Source organism: Cygnus olor, chromosome 16 (assembly GCF_009769625.2).
Source record: "Cygnus olor isolate bCygOlo1 chromosome 16, bCygOlo1.pri.v2, whole genome shotgun sequence".
Lineage (NCBI taxonomy): Eukaryota > Metazoa > Chordata > Aves > Anseriformes > Anatidae > Cygnus > Cygnus olor.
The window spans coordinates 5957999-5979192 of NC_049184.1; the positions used below are offsets into that span (position 1 = coordinate 5957999).

At 53.2% G+C, this 21194-nt stretch overlaps 1 protein-coding gene and 1 long non-coding RNA gene across 5 annotated transcripts; one reads left to right on the forward strand and one right to left on the reverse strand.

Moving 5' to 3' along the window:
* Positions 1–41: 41 nt before the first annotated feature.
* Positions 42–19546, reverse strand: PKIG (cAMP-dependent protein kinase inhibitor gamma). Of its 2 annotated transcripts, none has more exons than XM_040576004.1 (4): positions 18257–19546; positions 12857–12924; positions 4904–5079; positions 42–3801 (listed from the first exon to the last, which is right to left on the reverse strand). In XM_040576004.1, exons 3-4 carry the CDS (start codon positions 5052–5054, stop codon positions 3722–3724), a joined length of 231 nt encoding a protein of 76 aa, XP_040431938.1. In that variant the 5' UTR covers positions 5055–5079; positions 12857–12924; positions 18257–19546; the 3' UTR covers positions 42–3721. The 2 variants fall into 2 exon arrangements, with proteins under 2 accessions (XP_040431938.1, XP_040431937.1); XM_040576003.1 differs by having other exon boundaries at positions 17999–19532.
* Positions 7673–17117, forward strand: LOC121079128. 3 transcript variants are annotated; one of them, XR_005824891.1, is made up of 2 exons: positions 7673–10286; positions 15829–17117. It is a non-coding gene; the product is annotated as an uncharacterized LOC121079128 (long non-coding RNA). The 3 variants fall into 3 exon arrangements; XR_005824892.1 differs by lacking the exon at positions 7673–10286 and adding an exon at positions 10343–11006; XR_005824890.1 differs by lacking the exon at positions 7673–10286 and adding an exon at positions 11013–11156.
* Positions 19547–21194: the final 1648 nt, after the last annotated feature.

Sequence of the window (21194 nt, forward strand, 5' to 3'; positions counted from 1 at the left end):
GCACAGGTCTGAAGGGCATTGTTGTTTTTTTTTAAAAAAAAAAAAGCCTTTTTTGGCATCCTCCCTCAGCCAAGGAGTTCTGTGTATCGGGCCTTACAACGTCACTGCTGCGGAAGCGCACACCGTGGGCTCCAGCTGAGCTCACAGCTGGCTGTGAGCGTGCTCACACATGCATAGGAAGTTGGAATGGATTTTTACCATTTTGGGCCCAAATCTGCCTTCTGGGACTTCCCCAGTTTTGTACTCATCCTAGACGATTCCTGTAAACTGCATTTTGCTCTTCCTGCATCCTTGTTTAGGACCTTAGAAAAATTGTGCTCGATTGCCTGTTTTAACCATTCTGCGCTTTTCCTAACGTGACATGATCTTACGGCACTATTAAACTCAGTGATTAATAAGCTAGGGCCCAATATCAAATATTGACTCAGGTCCCATCTGAATTGCTTTTCTCGCTTAACCACAACACCTGCTAGGAGTCAGACCTTGAGTTTGGTGGAGAACTTGCAAGGAAATATTCACCAAAATTCCTAAGCCGTTTTGGTGCATTACAGTATTTTTACTAAATATGCAATAGAGCCATGCAGCCAGAGAAGTGACAGTTTTCCTACTGACAAAGAGCTCCTCGATGCACATGAGGAGGGAGCGTGGTGTGTGTGGCATGCTGCAGCATCCCAGGCGTCTGCGAAGGTGCATGCTCCAAAGATACTACACCAAAAAGTTGCCTTTGGCGAAGGGCCGTGGTGGTCCTGGACAGTGGCTGCCCAGCCTCAGCCAGCAGCGCCCCAGTGCTGGGAATGTTTCCTTTCTTTCTAGGCTTCCATATTTGTCTTCTGAGTAAAATACTCATCTCTGAAATACGTGGTGCATATATACACCTAGATAGATAGGAGAGAGTGAATTTCTAACTTTTTTTTTTTGTAAGCAAATTATAAATCATCACTTTTAAGAATATGGTTGCTGTTAGAGCCAGGCTTTTTTGAGTTAATTTTTCTCCAAAATTTGTTTCTGAAGAAGCTGCTTGTTTGGATCCTGGACAGTTGATTGTTAATCCCGTTTAATAAAATAACAAATTTATATTAAAACAGAAATCCTCTCGCCTTTCTGCTCAAGGGAGATGACTGGTAGGAGCTGTTCCGCAGGCTGCAATGTGAGCCGTTGTACCCCTGCTAGAGGCAGAGGGGTCAATTGGTTGGTGTGGCAGCCCAATTCCTGCCTCCCACTGCTAGCAGGTAGCTTTGAAAGTTTTAATGTAGGGCACAGAAGAGGAAAGGTACTCATGCTCCCTTGTTAGACTTACAAGCTGGACTTATTGATGCAAGTTGTTCCAACCTTGCGTCTTTTCAGTAATCGTAGAAATGCATATCTTACCCTAGAAGCAGAATCCTTATCACTTTTTCTGTCATGTATCACAAATAGTTGATATTTTCTCCCCACTTCCTGAGTTTTGCACGCTTTGTTGATGCTGAGGGCCAGAAGCAGTACGGTCTGGTCTGCAAGGCTTCTGGACTGTGGTATCAGCTCAGGCAGGAGGGTGTTTTGGGTGTTTTTTGATCGACTTTCCCATCGCTTAGCACTCGGGTGGAGCTGGTGGAGGTCCCTCATGCCTGTATGTTCAGCTGAAATCAGGGGCTCAGAGCATCTGTGCACTCAGCAGCTCTGCAAGTCAGGACATCGCTGGATTCATCCAGTGCCCTTGGTCCTGCAGCGATGGCAGCTGACCTGGCTCTTTTACTTGTGGGGGGAACCTGATGCCTGTGCTCCGAGGGTGGCTGGCCGACGGGTCACTGGTGATCTGCCTAAATATAACTGTGGCAGCTATCTTCTGACCAGGGAGACCCAAGATTAGCCTTCTCTTGACTGCTGGAGGTCATGCGTGGTGCACAGTCCCTCTGCACTGCCTTTCAGCTTGCTTCGTATACGTGTCTGAGCCAAAAATACTGCTCGGTGGAAGCGAGGAGAGCTGGAAATAGGGCCTGAAGACCAAACCGCCTGTCAGCCAAGATCAGGAGCTACCTGCTTGTTTGCCCCTCAGCACGGGGAAAAGGGAGCAGGCTCTTGGCCGCCGTCTGGGAACAGAGCTGCAATAGTATCCAGGCAGCTCGGGGGGAGCTTGTGTGGGGCTGCCAAGGAAGCAGATGCAGCCTCTACCTGGCTGCCAAGTCCTTGTTTCCTGGGCAGGCTGGAGCAACATCCATCTCTGTCCTGTTCCCGCAGCCATCGCTTCTTGGAGACCCACAGACAATTCGCCTGCTGTCTGGCAGCAACTTCTCTGCTTATTTATGGCCTTGTTTGCTCTGATAAATCTCAGAGTTGTAACGTTCAGTTCTTCCCGAAGCTGTCGAGGTGCTTGTCCCCATGTCACTGCTGAAGGCTTTCTCAGGCTGGCTCTGCCTTGCCCTGTCCATTGCAGGACCGATCCCTGTGGGGCTGGAGCCGTCTCCCAGAGCTCTGCTGGGATCATCTGTCCTGGGTGGATGAAACGTGAGTGATGGATGTCCTTGTAGCCTGGTGCTGTGCTGAGGACATCTCTTCCCACCGGCATCTCTTCTCCTGGTGTCTCGGCTGCTCTGCCAAGTCCTAAGCCAGCTTTACTCTGCTTGACTTCCAGTAAACCTGGAAAAGCGGTGCCTTGCAGCAAACCTGGGCAAGTCAGGGCAGATTTTTGGCATTCTGCACCCCCAACTTTAAATCTGCTTCTAACTGGGAGCTGCAAATGTTTGGGGAGGTTTCACAGCCCCAAACAGAAGGGACTCTCTTGTCATACAGTTCCCTATCTCCCTGTTAGAGGCTGGTGTAACCTCCTTGCAGCCCAACCTGTTACAAGGTGAAACGGAGGAAGAACAACCATCCAGGCAGAATACTTTCAGTACTTGAAGGCTGTGTTATTTATTCCAACAGCTTATATAGTTTTATCAAACCATCTTTAACACAAAACATGTCTCCTAAAAGAGAGAATGGTGTGAGATCCTACCGGAGATAATCTCAGCTAACAGCTTGCGAAGTTAAGCCTGAATTTCAACAGTCAAAACAGCAAAATGTTTCTCCCCTCCCCTTAACAATACTTTAAAATGCTAAAACCCAAAGAAAAAGATGCCTGTGGCTGATGCTGCTGGGCCTCTCGGTGGAGCTTGTCCACACAGGGCTGTGCTTTGGTCCTTTCCTGGTGCTGAGCAGCAGCAGTGGGGCTGCATGGGGCTGGCCATGGACGTGCGGGACGGGACAGGTCCCCCCTGCTGCCTGCCCTGGCGAGCGGCCCCACGGGCAGTCCGGAGGCCAGCTCAGCTGTGAGATGCAGGATGAGGGCAGTGTGTGGAAAAACCAATTGTCTAAACTTCTAATCTACGGAAACGGAATAAATAATAGGCTAAATTTGCAATAGTGGGAAGGTACCTTGGACAGGAAAGTCTGGTGTGTATATTATTACTGAAATCGCTTTTTCCCGTAGGGGAAAATTGCAGCTAAGGCATCTTGAGAATGGCTCATGTCACTACAAACACTGCAGTGTTGCTCTAAATCATTAGGGATGGGAGCAGAAGTCTTTTGGAGGTACCAGTCCTTGTGCAGCATCTTGCGGTGTTCTAAACAAAATGGCTGCTGCAGAGGCGTGTGACAGACAACTGCCTGGTCCAGGTTGGCTTTTGTCCACAAATTCAATAGCAAATTCTCGTTTAACATTCACAGCAAGTCCCTCCTGCTGCCCCATCCCGCCCCCTGCACGCTGTCATGGAGAGGGTTTGTTTTCTTGCTCCTTTGGTCGTGCTCCAGGGTCGCTCTCAGAAGAGGTGCTAGGTGCTTCGCTGTCTGCAGAAGGGAGGAGTGGGAGGAAAGCATGGTTACGCTGTGCTCAGGACACAAGGGATCAGTCATTGCTACAGCTGATTTCATTCAGCTCGCTAGCTGAAGCCCTATTGCCACCTACCTGTGGCCAGATATTTGCCTTAAATGTATAGGGTTGTCCCATCACGTTCCCAGAGCACAAACCCTTCTCAAAGCAGGGTAGCTGGTGGTGCTGCGAGGGTGCCTCAGGTCTCAAAGGAAGGTGCAAGGATTTTATATGACTGCAGGGTGCATCGATACAGCAGTCCTAAACCAACAGTCCCTTTCAAAGCAGGGATGAGCTCTCCTTGCCTAAATTGTGTAGGCAAGTTCCAAGTGGACAGCCAGGCAGTTACCCGGGTTCTCTCTCTAGATGCGCTCCAGGTTGTGCTTATTGCAGACAGGTGTATGGACACGTACTATTAGGGACATATTTGAAGAGGTACAGCTGGGGTAATGCATTTTAAAGCATTTTTATAGTTACAGAGTGCAGCTTGGAGAAAGGGCTGGAAAGGAGTTTATTCTCTGCAGCTGTGCTGTGTGTTTTGTTGCTTGTTAGTGAACCCAGCCTCAGGCTCAGAGCTGAGCATTTGTGCATCCCATAGCTAGCTGGGCAGCAGCGTTGAGCAGGGTGATGCTGCCATGTCTGGGCTATGGGGAAAGGCATGGAGATGGCTGGTGGTGTTTAAAATTACTGCTGTTGCTATTTAAAATACTATTTAAAGGGTAATTAAAAAATGGAAAAAGCAAATTACAGCCCCCACCCCCATGATTTTATGAGGCCTAAGGTATTTTTGATGTGTACTTTGCCCAGGGAAGGCTGCTGGTTGGTGCTTATCCTGTTAAAACAGGACCAGGACCTTGACTGCAGTGTTCTTGCACCAGGACCCCAGGGACCACCCCGCTGGTTGCAAGAGACCCTCAGCCTGTGAGCCTCCTGCTGGCTGCACGGAGGGATGGGATGTTCCCCCTGAGCATCCCCCTGTTGTGCCTGGCTCCCAGGGACTTTGCTTTGCTGCTGTTTCATGATGTGCCCTCCTAGGCTGGGCACCATGAGCTGTGGTTACCAGTGCCTGTGGCAGCTCACCTGCCCCTTCGACGGTGAGGTCACTGATGTCCTCGGTCAGCTTGCGCATGCTGATGGTGGTTGCATCTCGCTGGATGTCGTGGACAGCGTTCCTCCGGCCAGCCCGATCGCAGGAAATAAAGTCAGTGTATGTGCTGGACTCTACCTCCATTGAATTTCTATGCACATCCAAAATCCTGCAGAGGAAATACAACTCTGAGGTCAAGGATACTCGGCCAACCTGGATGCATGGCTGCATCCAGGTTAGATGACTTTACGCAGGTAAATTACAGCATGAAAAAAAAAAGCCCCTGCAACTCCGCTCCCAGTCGGAGCAGCTACCGAAATCTCAGGTAACGACCTGCTGCTGGCTCTGCTGTCACCAGCTTTGTTCTCAGCGCACACCACGCGCCTGCCGCTCGGCTCCCCGGCACGGTGGGGGAACGGAGGCTGTCTTGGATTCAAAGCTCAGCGTTTCAGCTCGACATCAGCCTGGCCCAAGCCCTTCTTCCTCCTCCAAATGCCATTCGAGGAGCTTTGAATGGAGGCTGAATTTGGCTCTCTGCACTGGGGGGGCTGATCCAACCTGAATTTGTAATCAGAAATGGGGCTCCAGCAGGCAGCCGCCCAAAAGCTCCAGGAGCCGGTGAGTGCTTCACATCAGTACTGGTGTGTTTGTCACATTCATGTAGCTGACAGAGAGTTCAGTGAGATGGCTTTCCGATAAGCACTTTAACATGTGAAAATCAACCTTTCTGTGAGGTTTTTGGATCCCTTCGCTCCTGTCTGTGCCAAGCGCAGAGCGCAAAGAAAAGTTCACAATGAACACAAGCCGCTGGCCAGCTCTTGGTCCAGCCTGGTGGATGTTTAAGCTGTTGGTTTTCATTTTAGCTGAGGCTGTAACTTGCCAGCGTTTGTCCTGCACACAGTGCAGGGAGCTGAGCAGCTTTGGGAACGTACCGCAAGCGTCTTGGCATCCGGGCACGGAGCTAGCTGTCACATGCTGCCTCGGTGCTGTAAACCTGGTGCTCTTGGTTCCCTCTCCTGCTCACTGAGTTTGGCACTCGGTTTGTTTTTTCTGCGTGGAAGTTAGAGGCTACCAGTTGGCTTATTTTGCCCACTGTAAAGAACGCCTTCCGCCCTGCTCCTCCACGTGGAGGAGGTGCCGGTCGGGAACACCGGCATCTAATGGAAAAAAGGCAACTTGTAGCATTCACTTGCTTTTGTGTCTTGGGGTCAATGTGCCACTGGGAGGTTTGTTCAGCTCCTGCACCAATCCTGCTCAATGCTGATCTTCCTAACAGGGAAGCCTGCTGGGAAGCCCAGCTCCTCAAACCCGCAGCCTCGGGAGCCTCGCAGCCTCCACCGCCGAGGCTGGCGGACCTCAGCAGGCAAAGCGCCCCATCCTGGGGCACGGCGAGCGCTCAGCCATCCCCTTCCAAGTCCTTACCGAAGCTCGGCAGCTCCGTGGGGAGCAGCGGGGACGATGCTGGGGCAGAAGCTACCGGGAGGTGGCGGCTGAGCTCTGCCGCCGGGCTCAGCCCGCGGAGCCCCGCAGCGCCACCGGGGCCGGGGCGGCCGCTTCCCGCAGCGCCGGCCCCTCGCTCCAGGCTCTTGTCCCGGCCCCTCGCTCCAGGCTCTTGTCCCGCTCTGCAGCTCCCCCAGGCCGGGCCAGGGGGTCCCTGCCGACCCGCATGGCCACCAGGGCGCCGGGAAGCCCCTGCATCCAGGAGCCACTGCCTCAATTTTCAGGGGGAGATGTGATTTTTCTGCAGTTCCTGGCAGGCCCAAACCAGCTCAGTGGGGTTTAGCCAGTGAAATATCTGTTAGCATCGGCCAGTGATAAGAAAGAACCACCTCCCTCCTGCCCGCAGAGTTGGAGTCGTCACTGTGGATGGATGGTTGTGGAGCAGTGGCTCCCCAAGGCAGGCTCCGGAGTTTAAAGCTCCCTCGCCTTGCTGAAATAACCTTGCCCTGCCAAGCCTGCTGTTTGGCTCGAGCTTATTTTTCCATAGTATCTTGCGAGGACTGGAATGAAATGGGAGATCTGAGCCGCAATGGTCTCGGCTCTGCTGGCGTGGACGTGGCGTTCGGGGCAGGTTTTGGTGCCAGACCTCGGCTGGGCTCGCTGTCCTTCCCCGGGGAGCTCGTGGGCAGCGGGAGGAGCAGCTGGCTCTGCACTCCGGGGTCTGAACTTCCCTGCTGCAGACCAGCGAGCCCTGCTCACAGCCAGGTGGAATTTCACACATTCAGAAGGTGTGGATGCTAAGAAATTAATGGGTTAAACGATTCTTCTGCCTTCCAGTGTGCAAGAGAGCCAGAAAAGAGGGCACTTTTTTCAGGTGAACTCACCGCCTCTGACCAACTGACAAGCCAGCACCAAATTCCCATTTCCCCCTTGCCTGCTCCTCTGCAGCATGGCTCCCAGGCCCGTCACTACGAGCACGCAGGTACTGCAAGCACTGGGAGGTGGACAACAGCCTGGAAACACCCCTGGGGGGTTAAACACACCACAGGGCCATGCACCTGCAGTGCAGACATACGTCCCATGGCTTGTGTCCCATGGCTTGGCGGGCTCGGGTGGATTTTTGCAGTCACACCCAGCCCTGGACTCCAGTTTCAAAGGAAGCCCTTCGCGTGACACTGCATCTGTCCCTCATCTAGGTTAACCTGTAAGCTAGGAAGAGCTATTTTCATGGCTAGGAAGAGCTATTTTTGGACTGCACGTGGACCCGGGCTACCGGCAGGCAGAATGGCCATGCTGAGCTTGCCCCCGGCCTGCCTCTCTTACCTCAGGCTCGTGTCAGGCTTTTGCTCTACCTCTAACTGGGCTTCGCAGTAACTGCATAAACTGTCCATGTCAGACAAATTTCTGCACGTCTCCTCGTGGCACCTCCTGCTACAGGACACCTTTGAGCACTTCTTAGACATCCTTGTCCCTTAGGGGAGCCAGCCCAGCCCAGCGGGTGGCTGGAAGGGACGAAGCACGAAGGTTAAACAGCAGCAGGTTTCTCTGCAGCACTGAGCCTGAAGCACCTCCCGAGCCCACACGGCTTCCCTTCACCGGGGGGAGTGGAATTGGGCCCTATCTTGCTTCCACCGCTCCCAGGCGTGGCATTGGGCAGGGCAGGGCCTGTGCCCGCCGTTGGTTCTGGGGCCACACAGAGATATCCCCGTTCCTCGAGGGCGCGCTGTCCCCTGGGACACCTGAGGAATGTCTCGGTGACCGCAACATGCAGCCGGCAAGGCCTGGCACGGGGACATGGAGCCCTGAGGTGCAGGAGTCCCCCACACTTACACCCACAATGCTCCCACCGCCCGTTGTGAGCGGCAGTTGGGACCAACAGCTCCGTGCCCGCAGGGCCGGATCCTGCTCTCCTGGTGCCACACCAGAGGATCTAACTGCTGCTGTTGGCCTACGAACTTCTGGAGGTCCAGCCAAGCTTTTTCCCAAACCAAACTAAACCTTGCTGCATTTCTGGGGTGAAACTTCTTATTTGTGTTGCAGTTCAGCAGGGGAAGAGGGATACTGCCCCTTTTTTCTGTTCAGGCTTCGCATCCTGCTTCTCTTCTCTTTACCACCAACCTGCAGGGACGAGGGCATGGAGACGTACAGTGCCATCGAGATCTCCGCATTGTACCCCTCGCCCTTTCATTCCCGGGTACCATGACTATTATTAGCCCTCTCCTGCTGGGGGCAGATCCATAACAACAGCAAAACACACTCAACAGCCCTGCCGGGCTTGTAAAATATTTACAGCGTGAGATGGTTTGCTGCCGAGGGGGCCTGGTAGAGCACAGAGACGGCAGCACTGGGATTTCTGTGCTCTCTGCGGTCTGCTGTGAGGTTCCCTGCTGCGAGAGCCTCATCCAGCCAGGAGGGAAAAAAATCCCACAGGGCAATAGCCAGCACTTGAGGTCAGGGGGTTTCCACCAACTGTCTGACAGCTTCCAGCTGGAATTTCAGCAAATTTTCCACTGGCTCTTGTCTGGGAACATGCGTGAGAGGTTGCACACCAAAGTATGAGGGCTCCATAATGGGGTTATCAGGGCTAGGGAGTATTTTTAGATGTGTGCCAGTGCCTTTAAGACCTCACTACGGCTCAAGACCCCCGTGTCTTGGAGCTTCGATCTAGGGCCAGAAACCAGGGTGACGCCGTGGAAGCCCTGCAGGGTGCCCAGTCCTGGTGCTGCTGGTAGGGCTGGCCGCAGGGCCTGCTCATGGCACAGAGCTCCCCTGCCCTCCTGCTGGGCCTGCATCCTCTGAAACGTGGTGGTGGCCTTGCCTCTGCCCAAACTGATGTGCTCTGAGCTGCAGGGCCCCCAATTTCATGGCTGGGAGAGAAAACAGGCAACAGCCTGATCTCCTGCCAAGGCACGGGTGTCCATCTCACGTGCTGAGCGGCGTGGAAAAGCCTCACTGTGCTGGGGTGGTGAAGAAATGCCAAGGTTGGGCATGTCACATTGGTATTTTTGGAAGGCTTTTGCTGTGGGATTCCTCATAGTAACTCTGCACCCTCTGGCTCTGACACTAAACGCAGTGAATTCAACCAGCCCCGACATCACGGCGTCTCCTTCCACTGCAGGGATTCTGCAAGAACAGAGCTTTTAGGGTTCTCTAGGACTTGGTGGAAAAATATCATTCACAGAGCAGAAGAAGAGGCACAGCAGGGAGATTGAGGCTCAGTGTGTGAAACAGATCCCATCTGTTGCTTTGGCCTTGTTTTGTGGCAGGAAGATCGCTTGAGGCCTGTAGAGCTGGTAACTCACTGCTTAGCCTCTGATTTAAGATGTGGCTTAGCCTGACTCCTGTAGGACTTAGGACTTCACACCCTTTGCATTTAGCTTCTCCCTCAGTCCTGCCCTTCAGCACATCCCCAGCCTGGTCTTGGGGACCCCTGCTCTGTGTCTCTGTGGGGGAACGGGGGAGATCGCTCAGCCCCCCAGCCCACAATGACAACTTCTTTGTTAGCGTTACTCAGCGCCGATCTCCCCACTGGCCTGGATCAGGCTCCAGCCCTGTGGCCGCACAAGGATGCCAGTCATTGCCCTCCACGAGGGGAAAAATCACATTTTTCCTTGGCAACCAAGCTTTTCTGGGGCTCCTCCCTTCCCACAGCATCCAGACCTCATCTGCATTTTAAGCCTCTTCTGCAGCTTCTCACCAAGTTGATTAATGGAAATAATTGGTCTCTCCGTGCATCTGGAGCCAGTTGCCGTGACAGCAGTTGTATTTGTGTTTTGTTCCCAGGTTGAGCTTGTTTTCTGCATCCCACAGCTTCAAGGTGCCGCTGTCCCCATCCCTCGGGCAGCCACACATCCCTCGGGGCTCAGGGAGACAGGGCTGGTCAGGATGAGCCCCAGCGCCATGGGATGGGGCTGGGGCAGCCCCACAACATGCAGGGTGAGCACCCATATGGTGGGAGACACGGTAGCCTTGGCCTGTGGCAAGTTGTTGCCTTGCTTTCCCCTGATTTTCCCCTCCCGGTGCAGGCAGACACAGCTCCACCACCCGTGCTGTGCAGACCGGTGAGCCCAAGCCCTTCATCCAAGCACCCTTGGCCCCAAGAGCCCCCACTCCTTGGTCCCCCACAGAGACCCCATCAAGCTGTTAAGAGTACAAGGGGAGGGCTCCACCCACCATTATTTTTATTTTTCCCCCCACTTCTTGTTTAGCTGCCTTTGTACGTGAATGCACTTTCACATGAGCAAAACCATGGCTGTGGAAGATTTGCTAATGGCTGAATTTGCAAAACAGACTAACCACAGACCAGACGCTTTAAACCCTCCAGCTGTAACAGTCTCACAGCTGCTGTTGTAGTCATATCCTAGGAGGACCCTTGTATTGTCCCCACTTGTGATGTCCCAGCACGGCCAGGCGATTTGGTGGGTTCCTATGTAATGGGGATCCCCACGAATCCCCTGCCTCCCTTCAGACCATCCAGGCCTCTGGAAGTAAAGTCCCTGCTGTCTTTCACCTCAAATTTCCTACAAAGGCTGGAAACTACCCAACGGCCCCACAGCTCTTCTGATTACCTCAGGGCACTGAATTCAGAGACGGTGACCTCCTCAACCCCTGCCTGGGATGCTCGCCCACCACACCAGCACCTTGCGGCCTCCCCAGGTGAGGAGGATTTCCCTCAGCCCAGAGGAGATGCAGCTGGGACCTATTTTCTAGCATAGCTGCCGTTGTATGTATAAAAGGAGGGGGAAGCCCCAGCAGTTCTTGATGGGATAGCTGTGTTTGTGGGAAGACCTTTCTATAAAGACAGAGGTATGTAGGCTTGGGGTTTTTACTTATATGTTGAGAGGGACAAAGAGCAAATCTTGCATGGCCTTGTTCTGTGGTCTGAAGGGCTGAGTTCAGCTGCTGTGTGGAAGTGCTGCAGGAAGGCAGATCCTAGCTGTGGTGCACACACCTGTCTGGCCCTGCCTCATCCAGGCGCACACAGCCCCACGGGTGTCACATCCACACCTGAGCAGTGTGTTCCTCCTCAGTGCAGTGTGAGGGGCTGTGGGAGAAGCCCTGGGGCCTCCTGAGGGGCCAGAGCCCTGGCAGCTCCCAGTGGTCCCTAAAAATAACCAGGGCAGCTCTTACAAGCGTCACTGTGGAATGAGGCAGGCTGATTAGTGAAAACGGGCTTAGCTCTGCTCCCTGGGGCTCACCTGGCTGGTTCACTCGTGCTGCTGCACAGAGGAAAAATCACTCACATAACTCAGAGGAGAGGGTTAGTGCTTGCTTGGGAAATGGGGGAAAGTCTGCCCCTGGGAGCAGTGACAGGGGTCAGTGTCTGGGCTGCTGCTATTGGAGATTTGCTGACAGTTAAAATGGGAAGTGTAGGAGTAAAAAACAGCTGGTAGGAGCTGGTTGAGCTGAGTCCTTCTGTGTGACCCCATGGCTCCTGTGACCCACTGAAAGCAGCAGCCCCTTTGGCTGTGCTGCCTTGCTGGAGCCCCATGCACCCACTTCACAGCATTGCTGTGGTGGGGGGAGATTTCTGGTACATCTGTGTTAGGTGTAGCAGCTACTGAGCCTTGCTGCAGGCAGGGTAAGTCCCCTGCACGTGAGTCACCAGGGATATGGGATCTTGACATGAGTTGAAGTGGTGCTCGAGATGCACCAAAACACTGTGCGTGTACTTGGAGAGATCCTTGCAAGCTATAGTCTCAAAGGGGAAAGTGCCTAATTAAATTAATTGCCAAATATTTTATGGTCTACTGAAATGCAGCCTGGGCACAGAAGGACACGGGGTGTCTCCAGCATGCACGGAAAGGCGTTGGGTATAGGTGAGCTGCTCTGGGACCTGCGGGGTGAATGACAGTGCACCAGCCAGCCCTGAGATGTGTTGGTGCCAGATCTGCAGACACCTGCTCAGTGCAAACAGCCTGTAAGTGATGAGAGAAAGCAGCAAGGTGACCTGCGCAGCCAGACGTGGGGCTGAGAAGCTCTGAGCAGGAGACACAGGAGTGAAAGCACAGGGAGGATCGTCTGAGCCAGCAGGCTCACCACTCCCACAAATGTCACAGAAAGGCTCAGAGCTGGGGGTTCCCTGCATCTTTTTGGGGATTCCCTGCATTTTGCTGGGCTGACCCTATCTGCAGAGCAAAACTGGCATGGCAATGTGGGAGCAGGCTGCAGGAAGGGCAGGATCTGTGTGTGGTGTCTCCCTCCCGAGCTATCAGCCACGCTGAGGGGCTGTGCTATGCAGCTCATGCTAGGGCTGCCCAGAGAGCTGGCACCGTGACATGGCTTGGTGTGTGCGTGGCTGCAGAGTATGGAAAATGCAGCAGGGAAGTCATTACAGGACAACTGCGGATATTGGTTTCCTCTTAGCAACTTTCTAGCAGCTAGTAATACAGAATACAGAGGAGGTCAAATGACTTCTTACAAAACAGGAAGGAAAAACTTTTCCCTGTTTATGTAATACTTCCCTGTGAATAAAAATCTTATCAGTCTGCAGTGTGCATCCCTACCTGGGTTAGTTGACTTTCCTTCTGGACATGACTTCAGACAAGCTTCATACACAGCAGGGCAGTGGCTTCTGGGGAAGGAAAACAAAATAAATGTAAGAAAATAGTGTCCGTGCTCATGTTAGGAGGTAGAAAGCTCAGCAGCTTTTTCCACCACCTGTGACTGTAACAGGGGAGGGAGCGTGGGGTTGGTGAGCACTGAGATGAGCAGTGAGAGGCCTCAGGATACGGGTGTTCATCAGAAATGTTCTCAGCATGTGTTTTTCTACATTAGAAGTGGTTTGCTTTGCTGGGTCTAATAGCAAAGAAAGCCCAACCAGTGGCCTGGCCTCACAGAAGTCCCCTTTGGTTTTACTTCTCCCTTCAACAACTTGATTTGAGCGTGCTGGGAAGAACCGAAGCCACTCGGTCCCCTGACCTGCACCACAGGGAGGCCTGGGGGGTTCGGTGCTGCTGACAAAAGTATAAATAAATACTGGTTTGCAGCCCCACTGCCATTTAAAGAAGTGAAACTTCCATGTTAGCTGCTTTGAGGGGAAAAAAAGGGGAAGTTTGTCTGTAATTGTAGTCGCCTTGGTTTGCCTGGTGCTCTTTGGTTCTCTGCACACAGCTGTGCCTTCTCCCTTTGTCCCTAAGCCCCACTCAGAGACATTTCCTCTGTGGCCTTAACATCTGCGGATGACATGCAATCTCCTGACCTGCAGAGCCCAGCCAACAAGACACTTGCTTATTTTAGCAGCTGTTTCAGCTTTCAGACTTTTTGGAACATCATGGACTGCTTTTTTTTTCTTTTTTAACTTGGTCCCAGGGACACATACTAGCAGACAAAAAGCAAGAGATTAACCATTTAAGGAAGCAAGCAGCAGCTCATTCAGCAATTCTGCCTCATCCACCTGGGCTCTGGGCCACTCTGACTGCAGTCATTTTCCAAACCAGGACAGATCTGCAGACTTCCTCTTCGTTCCTTGACCCACTTCTAAAACTGCCTCGTTGTTGGAGCCGAGGATTGCTCGCCTGCTCCATCCCCGCCTCAAGGACAGGGCACTTGCTGCTTGTGTGTGTCAGTTTGCCCATCTGTTAAATGGAGCTATTAATACTCTTTCCTCACTAGATGTTTCAAATATTTGTAAAGCTTTGAGATCTGCAGATGACAGGCTTACAGAAGTGGAAAATACTAATTAAGATCATGGCAGTATCCAAGCACAAGCGCAAGGATTTAACAATACACTTCTGTCAGTGTTTACTGCACTTACAGTGAAGTACTTATTGGAAGTGCTAGACAGGAAAAGAAACAGCATTCCCACAACTCTGGGAATACACATCGCTCTTTCGGGGCACCAACCGGGCTAACAAAAGCAGGAAGGAAGAAAGCCAGCTTTGGAAATTCTCGATCCTCGATTTCCCCTCTTTGCATTCCTGCCTCACTCCAGCTCCCATGTCATGCAGCCCAAGCAGTTAAACCTCCGGCACTTCGCATGTATTGCAAAACTTCTTCAAATCTGTGGCCCTGTGCCAGGAGATGCTTAAAGCAATTTGGAACGAGGATGCTCTGAACTAGAAGAGCCATCACTAAATAATCCTGGTCCTGAGGGGATGTTGGGGAAGCCCTGTTTTCTCTCAAAAGAGCTGATTTTGGAGAGAGGAGCCCTGTAGTGACTGGTCTTGGCTTTCTATTCTTCCAGCACTGGCTCCGGCTGGATGTTTCTTCCCCACGGCCCTACCTTGGGGACTTGGGGAGTCCTGCAGAGCGGCAGCTGGGCGCCCTGCTCCATCCTCTGCTGGCTGTCCCAGCCCTGGGGGTGGGCAGAGCTGCAAGACCCCATGTGCACAGGCAGGCAGCATCCCACACAGGGGGTCTGGGGGCTTGAGGCTGGTGATGGGGATGGGCTGAAGTAACTTCTGAAATAATATTTTACTCTTCCTAGTCTGGTTCTATAGTGCATCGAGGTACTGTGCTATTTAGGGACCTTGTGGAAATGTCCAAAGGATAGCTAAACATCCACACCCAGTGAGGAGTGAATTACAAGGGCACTGCCATCAGCATGGTACACACTGCTTGAGGTCCAGATTCTCACTCTGTTTTTCAGCTGTTACCCAGAAGGAACACACACAAAACAAATGAACTGCTTCAAAATGAGTACATCTTCCAAGAAGCCCGGAGTGCTTTTTGGCAGAATTCAGCCCTATTCTATACAGCAGATGTCTTGGTGTTGCTTTTGATCCAGAGAGGAAATCCTTTTTTGGTTTCAACCAAGGTGGTGGCAGCAGACAAGGTCGTTCTCATAGCTCTTGACTCACGGGTAAACATCAGGCCAAATGCATCACTGATTAGAACGGGAGACTGCTCCTCCTGGGGCAGGCTGAAAGACTGTCTAGCTCGGTATCCTGTCTCCAACAGCAGCTGGCATCCTTGGCTCAGAGGTGCAAGAAGACTCGTAGTTGTGATGGGATATTTTTCATCAGTTACTAATTGCCCTGAACCAGGAGGTTTTATAATCCTTTAAATGCAATATCCTTATAATTGCAACCAGGATAGCTTTGTTACCTACATAACAACCTGGCATCCAATACAACGCCTTCTGAACTCTGAGTGCCAGTGATATCTAGAGGCAATGAGCACCACTGGCTAATTACTTTGTGGAAAGAGTAATTCCAGTAAAGTTGACGCTTTGGTGGGGATGTTTGGCTTATTACATCACTGTCAATATCAACAAATGTTGGCATTTTGGTCCTGGCCTGGGAGTTCCCAAGGCAGCAGCTTGTGGCCAGCAGCGTGCAGGCATGGAGGAGCCAGGCGGAGAGCCCTGTGCCTCTTGGGGCTGTGCCGGGAAGGAAGGCATTTAGGAACCCACAGCGCAAGCCAGAAATGAGTGGTGCAAAGTACATAGCCCTGCAGGCTTGAAAGTAGTGAAAGTTTAGAAACGGGGGAATAAATGGTTCATAGTCCACCGCTGCTCTTCCTGCTCATGCTACAGGTCCCAGGCTGAGCCCTGGAGCAACATCTCCGCGTCTCCGTCACTGCCGTCGGGAGGAGCTGGGGACAAAGTGCATGCAGCCGCCGACCCTCCCCACTGCACCGGCTGGTACCGGTAAGCTTCTGGGAGCACCTCCCTTTATGGCTTGGCTGGGAGCATGTTGTTTGTTTTTTCCCCTTTCTCATCCTCTCTAAGGAACAGGTACTGTGTTGGAAAACTTGTTTTCCGGATTGTTCCGTTTGTGTGGCTCTGGTGACTCGAAGGAAACCCTCAGCAGTGTGGGGCAGCAGTTGAATCGAGGCTTTGAATGTGAAAATTGAGATCAAGGTGGTGCAGTAAGGCAAATAAAAGCTTCTGCTGTTCCTTGTAGACTTTCAGATTCATCCCCTGGTTCTGCTACAGACCTGTATGAGCCCAGGAAAAACACCTGATTTGTGCCTGGCCCCAGTAGAACAGGGATGATGCTAGTGTTTGGTTATCCAGGCAGGTTGGAGGGATCAGTGCAATAACTGGCCCTGAAACATGGGAGATCCAGGAAATATTAGCAACGTGGAAAATGTTTTTCATAGCTGTGTTTTGGGGGGCAGAGTTGTATGTCTGTGCACAGGCTTCCAAGTGGGCTCAAAATTCTCTTTTCTTTGGTATAAGAGAATGGGGAAGTGAAACAGAGCATTTTAGCTCATTTTAGCCTTTACACCTGGTCAGAATCAGCCACTGTGAGTACAAAAATGAGCAGCTAGAAGATGCAGGTCTATGAATATCTTTGGGTTTTAGCATCTCCACTATGATGCTACTTGTGTTGGCAGCCTATGTACTTTATTTTAATGGCCTCCAGCTCTTTGGGGCATCCAAGTCCTCGCCCTCTGGCAAGTGTCCATGGCATGGGGGACATGGAGCCCAGCGCCCTGTCCTGTGCTCAGGGTGCAGTAAGCTTTGGTGTAGCCATGTTTGTAAACAGCCATTTAATCCGTATCCATGCTATGAATTAACTCAGCCTTAGAGGATCTCTTCATGCATCCTCGTTTCCCAGACACTGTCCCTCATCTCAGCAAACACGTGATGGCTTCTCAGTTGGGTGGCCCCTCATTTCCAAGGTGGCCCCTTCCAGCCAAGAGTCTATGAAGCCAAAGCACGTCCCACAGCCACCTGAACGGGGCACGCCAACCTCACCATGAGCAAGCACAGCCCAGAGCCCGAGGGCTGCGTGTGTCTGACGGCCTCTGCCACCGGCCACACGCTCCCCGTGGAGCTGTCCTCACTGCTGCAGCCGCCCCGCCACAGCCACCTCTTGCTCATCCGGCACTGGCACGTCCTCCTCGTTTGTCCCACGGTCACAGCCACCAGGGGCATTGCTCCTGGGAATACAGCTAAGCTTGGTTCTTGTTCCGTGGACGCATTTACCCCTTCCAACGCAAGGGAAATGCTTCCCAAATGCTCCTCTAGGACCAAGGCGTTGCACTTGTGTGCCAGCTCACCGCTGCTGCTCGCTGCCAGCTGCTTAGGGGAAACCGGAGAGAGGAGAGCGACAGGCAGCTCCGAGGTGGAGGAATTTTCAAAGCCTCCTGAGAATATCGCCACACAGCAGTTCTTTTTTTATCCCAACTCTGTGCCTTTTAAAACACTTGCTTGGGAAGCTGGATGCCTGTGAGTCTCCGAGCCTGCTTCCACCGCGTCTGTGAGGCTCTCAGCTGCGCTAGGGCTTGGGGTGGCCCCAACCCACACCACGGGCACGGAGCCCGGTGTCTCGCAGCCTGGCATCTACTCCTGGACAGGCACAGCGTGGCCGCTGTGTCGTAAGGGATCCTGTCTGGCCAGTTTCTCAAAATAAATGGACAAACGGCAGAAAGGAGGCCAGAAATCCCCACGGGGGTCACTGAGCCACAGTCCTTTGTGATTGCTACAGCTGCTCTCCCCTCCGCAGCAAGCACGGAGCGACGCGATTTTCAAAGTGAAACACAGCCACCTCCCTGCCACCAGCACGGCAGAAAGCCGGCACGCAGCCTTGCTTTTCAGCCTACGGCTTGCAGGGAGCAAAATCCCGCTGCTGGCAGTGCCGTTAGGTAAAAGTTAAGTCTGTCTCTAAAGAAACCACCCAACGGCAGCCCCCAGCCGCGGACGTGCCCCTGGCACCATCCTGCCCCTCGCACCCTGCTCCCCGCGCTTCACTTACGGGCACGACGGCTCCGGCTGCTGCTCGAGTCCCAAAGCCCCGCTGCTGCCAGAGGGATTCAGGGCTGGAAACGCGCCCCGCCAGCCAGGTTGGCCGCAGCCAGCTCCAGACTCACGGCTTCCTTGTGCTGGGAGCTGCTAAATGAAGTTGCACTTGTGGGGCCGAGGGGCGTGTTCTGCTCCCCGCCGGGTGAGTCCCTGCCTGCTGTAATCCAATGCTCGTCCCGATGATGTCAAGCAGCCGCTGCCGGGCTCCTACCTTACAGGCGGCAGGAGGGATCCGTTTCCTTCTCGCTGAGATCTTTGTTTAGCTTTGCATTGTAACCTCATCTCCCGGCAGCTGCATGTGCCCGAACATCCTTCCTTCGATGCGTGGCTCTCGCTGCCGGGCACTTCCTCTGTGGGCTCCACCTGTCACCGGCAGCACCCGCAGCTCTGTGAGGCGTCTCGGGCGCATCGCCGGGATGTACGGCTCAGCTGCCCCGTGCCCCTCCATCGGGGCCAAGCCACGGGCTCCATCGCACCTGACACCGCCTGGGCGGCTTTGCCGGGTGGAAGAGCCTCCCAGGGAAATAGCTCCATGTCTTTTTGGAGTGCCTTTTGCACTGTAGGCTCCTGAGGGGTATCTCTGGTGAAATTCAAGTGTGCTTGTGCTCACCTGCCCTTGTGACAGCCTTATTTGGGGGTGAAATGCGGAGCTGGTGACAGCATCCGAATGGAAGGGGGAAGGTCTTCGTGGCGAGGCAGCGCTGCGTGCCAAGCACCTGCCTTTGCGCCCACCCCGCTGTGAGTGCAGCAGGGGGGCTCTTGGCAAACTCGGGCTGCTCCAGGAGGAGAGGAAGCCCTGCCCAGGAATGTCACCCTGGGTGGTGTCACTTCCCTGCGTCCCATCCGCCTTGGAGGCGACTCTGGGTGACAGAAGTCACACGCAGCTGATGGCAGTGCTGTCGTGCCTGTCCTCCTCTGGCACGGCCCTGCTGGGCAGCCGTGGGCACCTGACCGGGGCACCCTGCCCCACAGCCCAGCCTGGAACCAGGGCTCGTTAGTGCCAGTTGCTTCACCAGCAGGGTGGAGGATGCGTCTTTCCCTGCTGTAAGGGTGCTACCGTCCGCAGCCTTGTAAAGGGGAGACTTAGAGGGCATGACTTGGCTGGAGGGCATTTGCCAGGAACCTGATCCAGTCCCTGCTGGAGCTACAGAAGGTTTAACTTCGGGCTGAGAGTCCAGTGAGCAGTGTGAGCTGGAGGACTCTGCTCCCAGGCTGCCACCTTGCAGAGCACAAGGCCCGACAGCGGTGTTTCTGCCCCGCTGCTGCCCACCCCGGCGAGCAGCCGTCCCCTCCCAGCCACGAGCCCTGTGCCTGCAAGCTGCTGGTGATGGCAGATACCCACGCCCTGCCATCGCATGCAGGAAGAGATAAAAATACCAACAAAAGCAGCTGGCAGTGCAGGAAACACCCTGACGACTCTAAGGAGGTGCTGAGGAAGGGGAAAGAACCTCAATAAAACAAAACATCCCCACGCTTAGTGCAACCGCGCTGACCCTCCTATAGCTCCACCTCTCGATTCTCCTCTATATTATTTTAAAACCAGCTCCGGGAAGACAGTTTGATTTCCAGAGATGTATCATTTGACCGAAACTAACCTCTCCCCAGTGCTTTTGGGTCATGCATTATTACTTACCAGGCAGTGATGGCATGGAGCCGGCTGCAGCGCGCTGCCGGGCAAGAGGGCCTGGGAGGGCTCTGCCCCCATGCCAAGGTGGCCGCAGCCTTGGGAGGCAGCTCGACTGCCTTGGAAGAGCTGAAGTTTTCTGCATTTACTCCAGCTCATATTTGAAAGCAATCTGGAAGGCTGTGCTTATGCTGACACTCAGACCGCGGAGTCTGGAGGCCAGATCTTGCGGAGATACGAGTGCTGCCACACCAGCAGCCGGGCCTTGCCTGGACAGCAACGCGTGCAGCACATAGGGGTGGTAACAGCAAAACACTTCAGAAATCCAGGAGCACAGCACGTGAGCTTTATAAATAAGATGTCTACTAACTGTCTGACATATTCAAACCTCCCAATCCTGTGCCTGGTCCTGGGAACAACCTCCCTAGAGCACCCATCAGGAGAGCCCTCTCCTTCCTCCCCGCACTGTGTCCTGACGGTGCCCTCCCTGTCCAGGACCATCCCTGCAAGGACTGGCCTAACATTTTCCATCAAAACTCTTCTGAAGTAGAAAAATGTACTTTGGGATTAAACAGTGTTTTCTACAGAACATTTTTTTTTTCCACAAGGAAAAACCAAGCCGTGAGATGCCAAATAGTTTTCAGTTTGCCTGAAATCTTAACGCATTAGGTTAAAAATGCATTGCTTTCGATGTATTCATTCTTACTATTTTTAAATGAAAGTTGTTACTTTTCTCTGGAAATCCACCCCAACTTCTGGCTACTTCTGAGGTTCACCATCTCTTGTCCTATCGCTCTGTACAAGATGCCAGAGGCTTTGGCGTCACAGACACCCCAGGACATTCATCCTGAGCTGTGGGCTATGAATAAAGGAATAAATGCAGTTCCTCTCACAATAGAGAGCAGACGTTATAGATGCCTGGCATGGCCCGCTCTGAATGGCAGACTGTGCTGCAGTGTCGAGCAGACTCAGCCGAAGCCACAATCAGCCTTTTGTGTCTTTCTGTTCTTTCCTATGGCTTTTACTCCAGCTGACTAATCTGCTCCTCTTTGCTGAGGTTCTTGCTGCCTCTTGCATCCAGCTGCTCTACGCTCTGCCACCCTGCGTGGCCCAGGGATGGCATCGATGCCATTGCCACCCTGCACAACAGCAGGCTTCATTTTGCTCTGTTATACTGGTGTTGATGGTGCAGTTGGTCTGCAGAGGATTGTGGTGATTTTTATTTTATTTTTTTTTAGGCTGTTAGCAGCTTTTCACTGGGGGGAGCAGCACCACAAGGAAGAGATGGGACCATGACACTGCAGGTACCAACTCCTCTGCTCTGCGGTGAGGAGCAAGCAGCTGCCCCACGGGGTGACCACCCGCCTGGTGGCCAAAAGGAAGAGGAACAAGGAGCAATCCTGTAGGGCACATCCCCAGATGAGCTGAGAGTATCCCAAAGGGTACTAACATACAGAAATCCATCCCCAGAACAGCGCTGCAGTGCTGCTCATGCTCTGCATGTTCCAGCGTGAAAAAGCATCTG

What these genes read in the sequence shown, in the direction of transcription:
- PKIG (XM_040576004.1), bottom strand. Translation starts at nt 5,054, where the DNA reads ATGGAGGTAGAGTCCAGCACATACACTGACTTTATTTCCTGCGATCGG. An exon ending in CCTCACCGTCGAAGGGGCAG is followed by an intron (nt 3,802 to 4,903) that starts GTGAGCTGCCAC and finishes TCCCTTCTGCAG; the next exon opens with ACAGCGAAGCACCTAGCACC.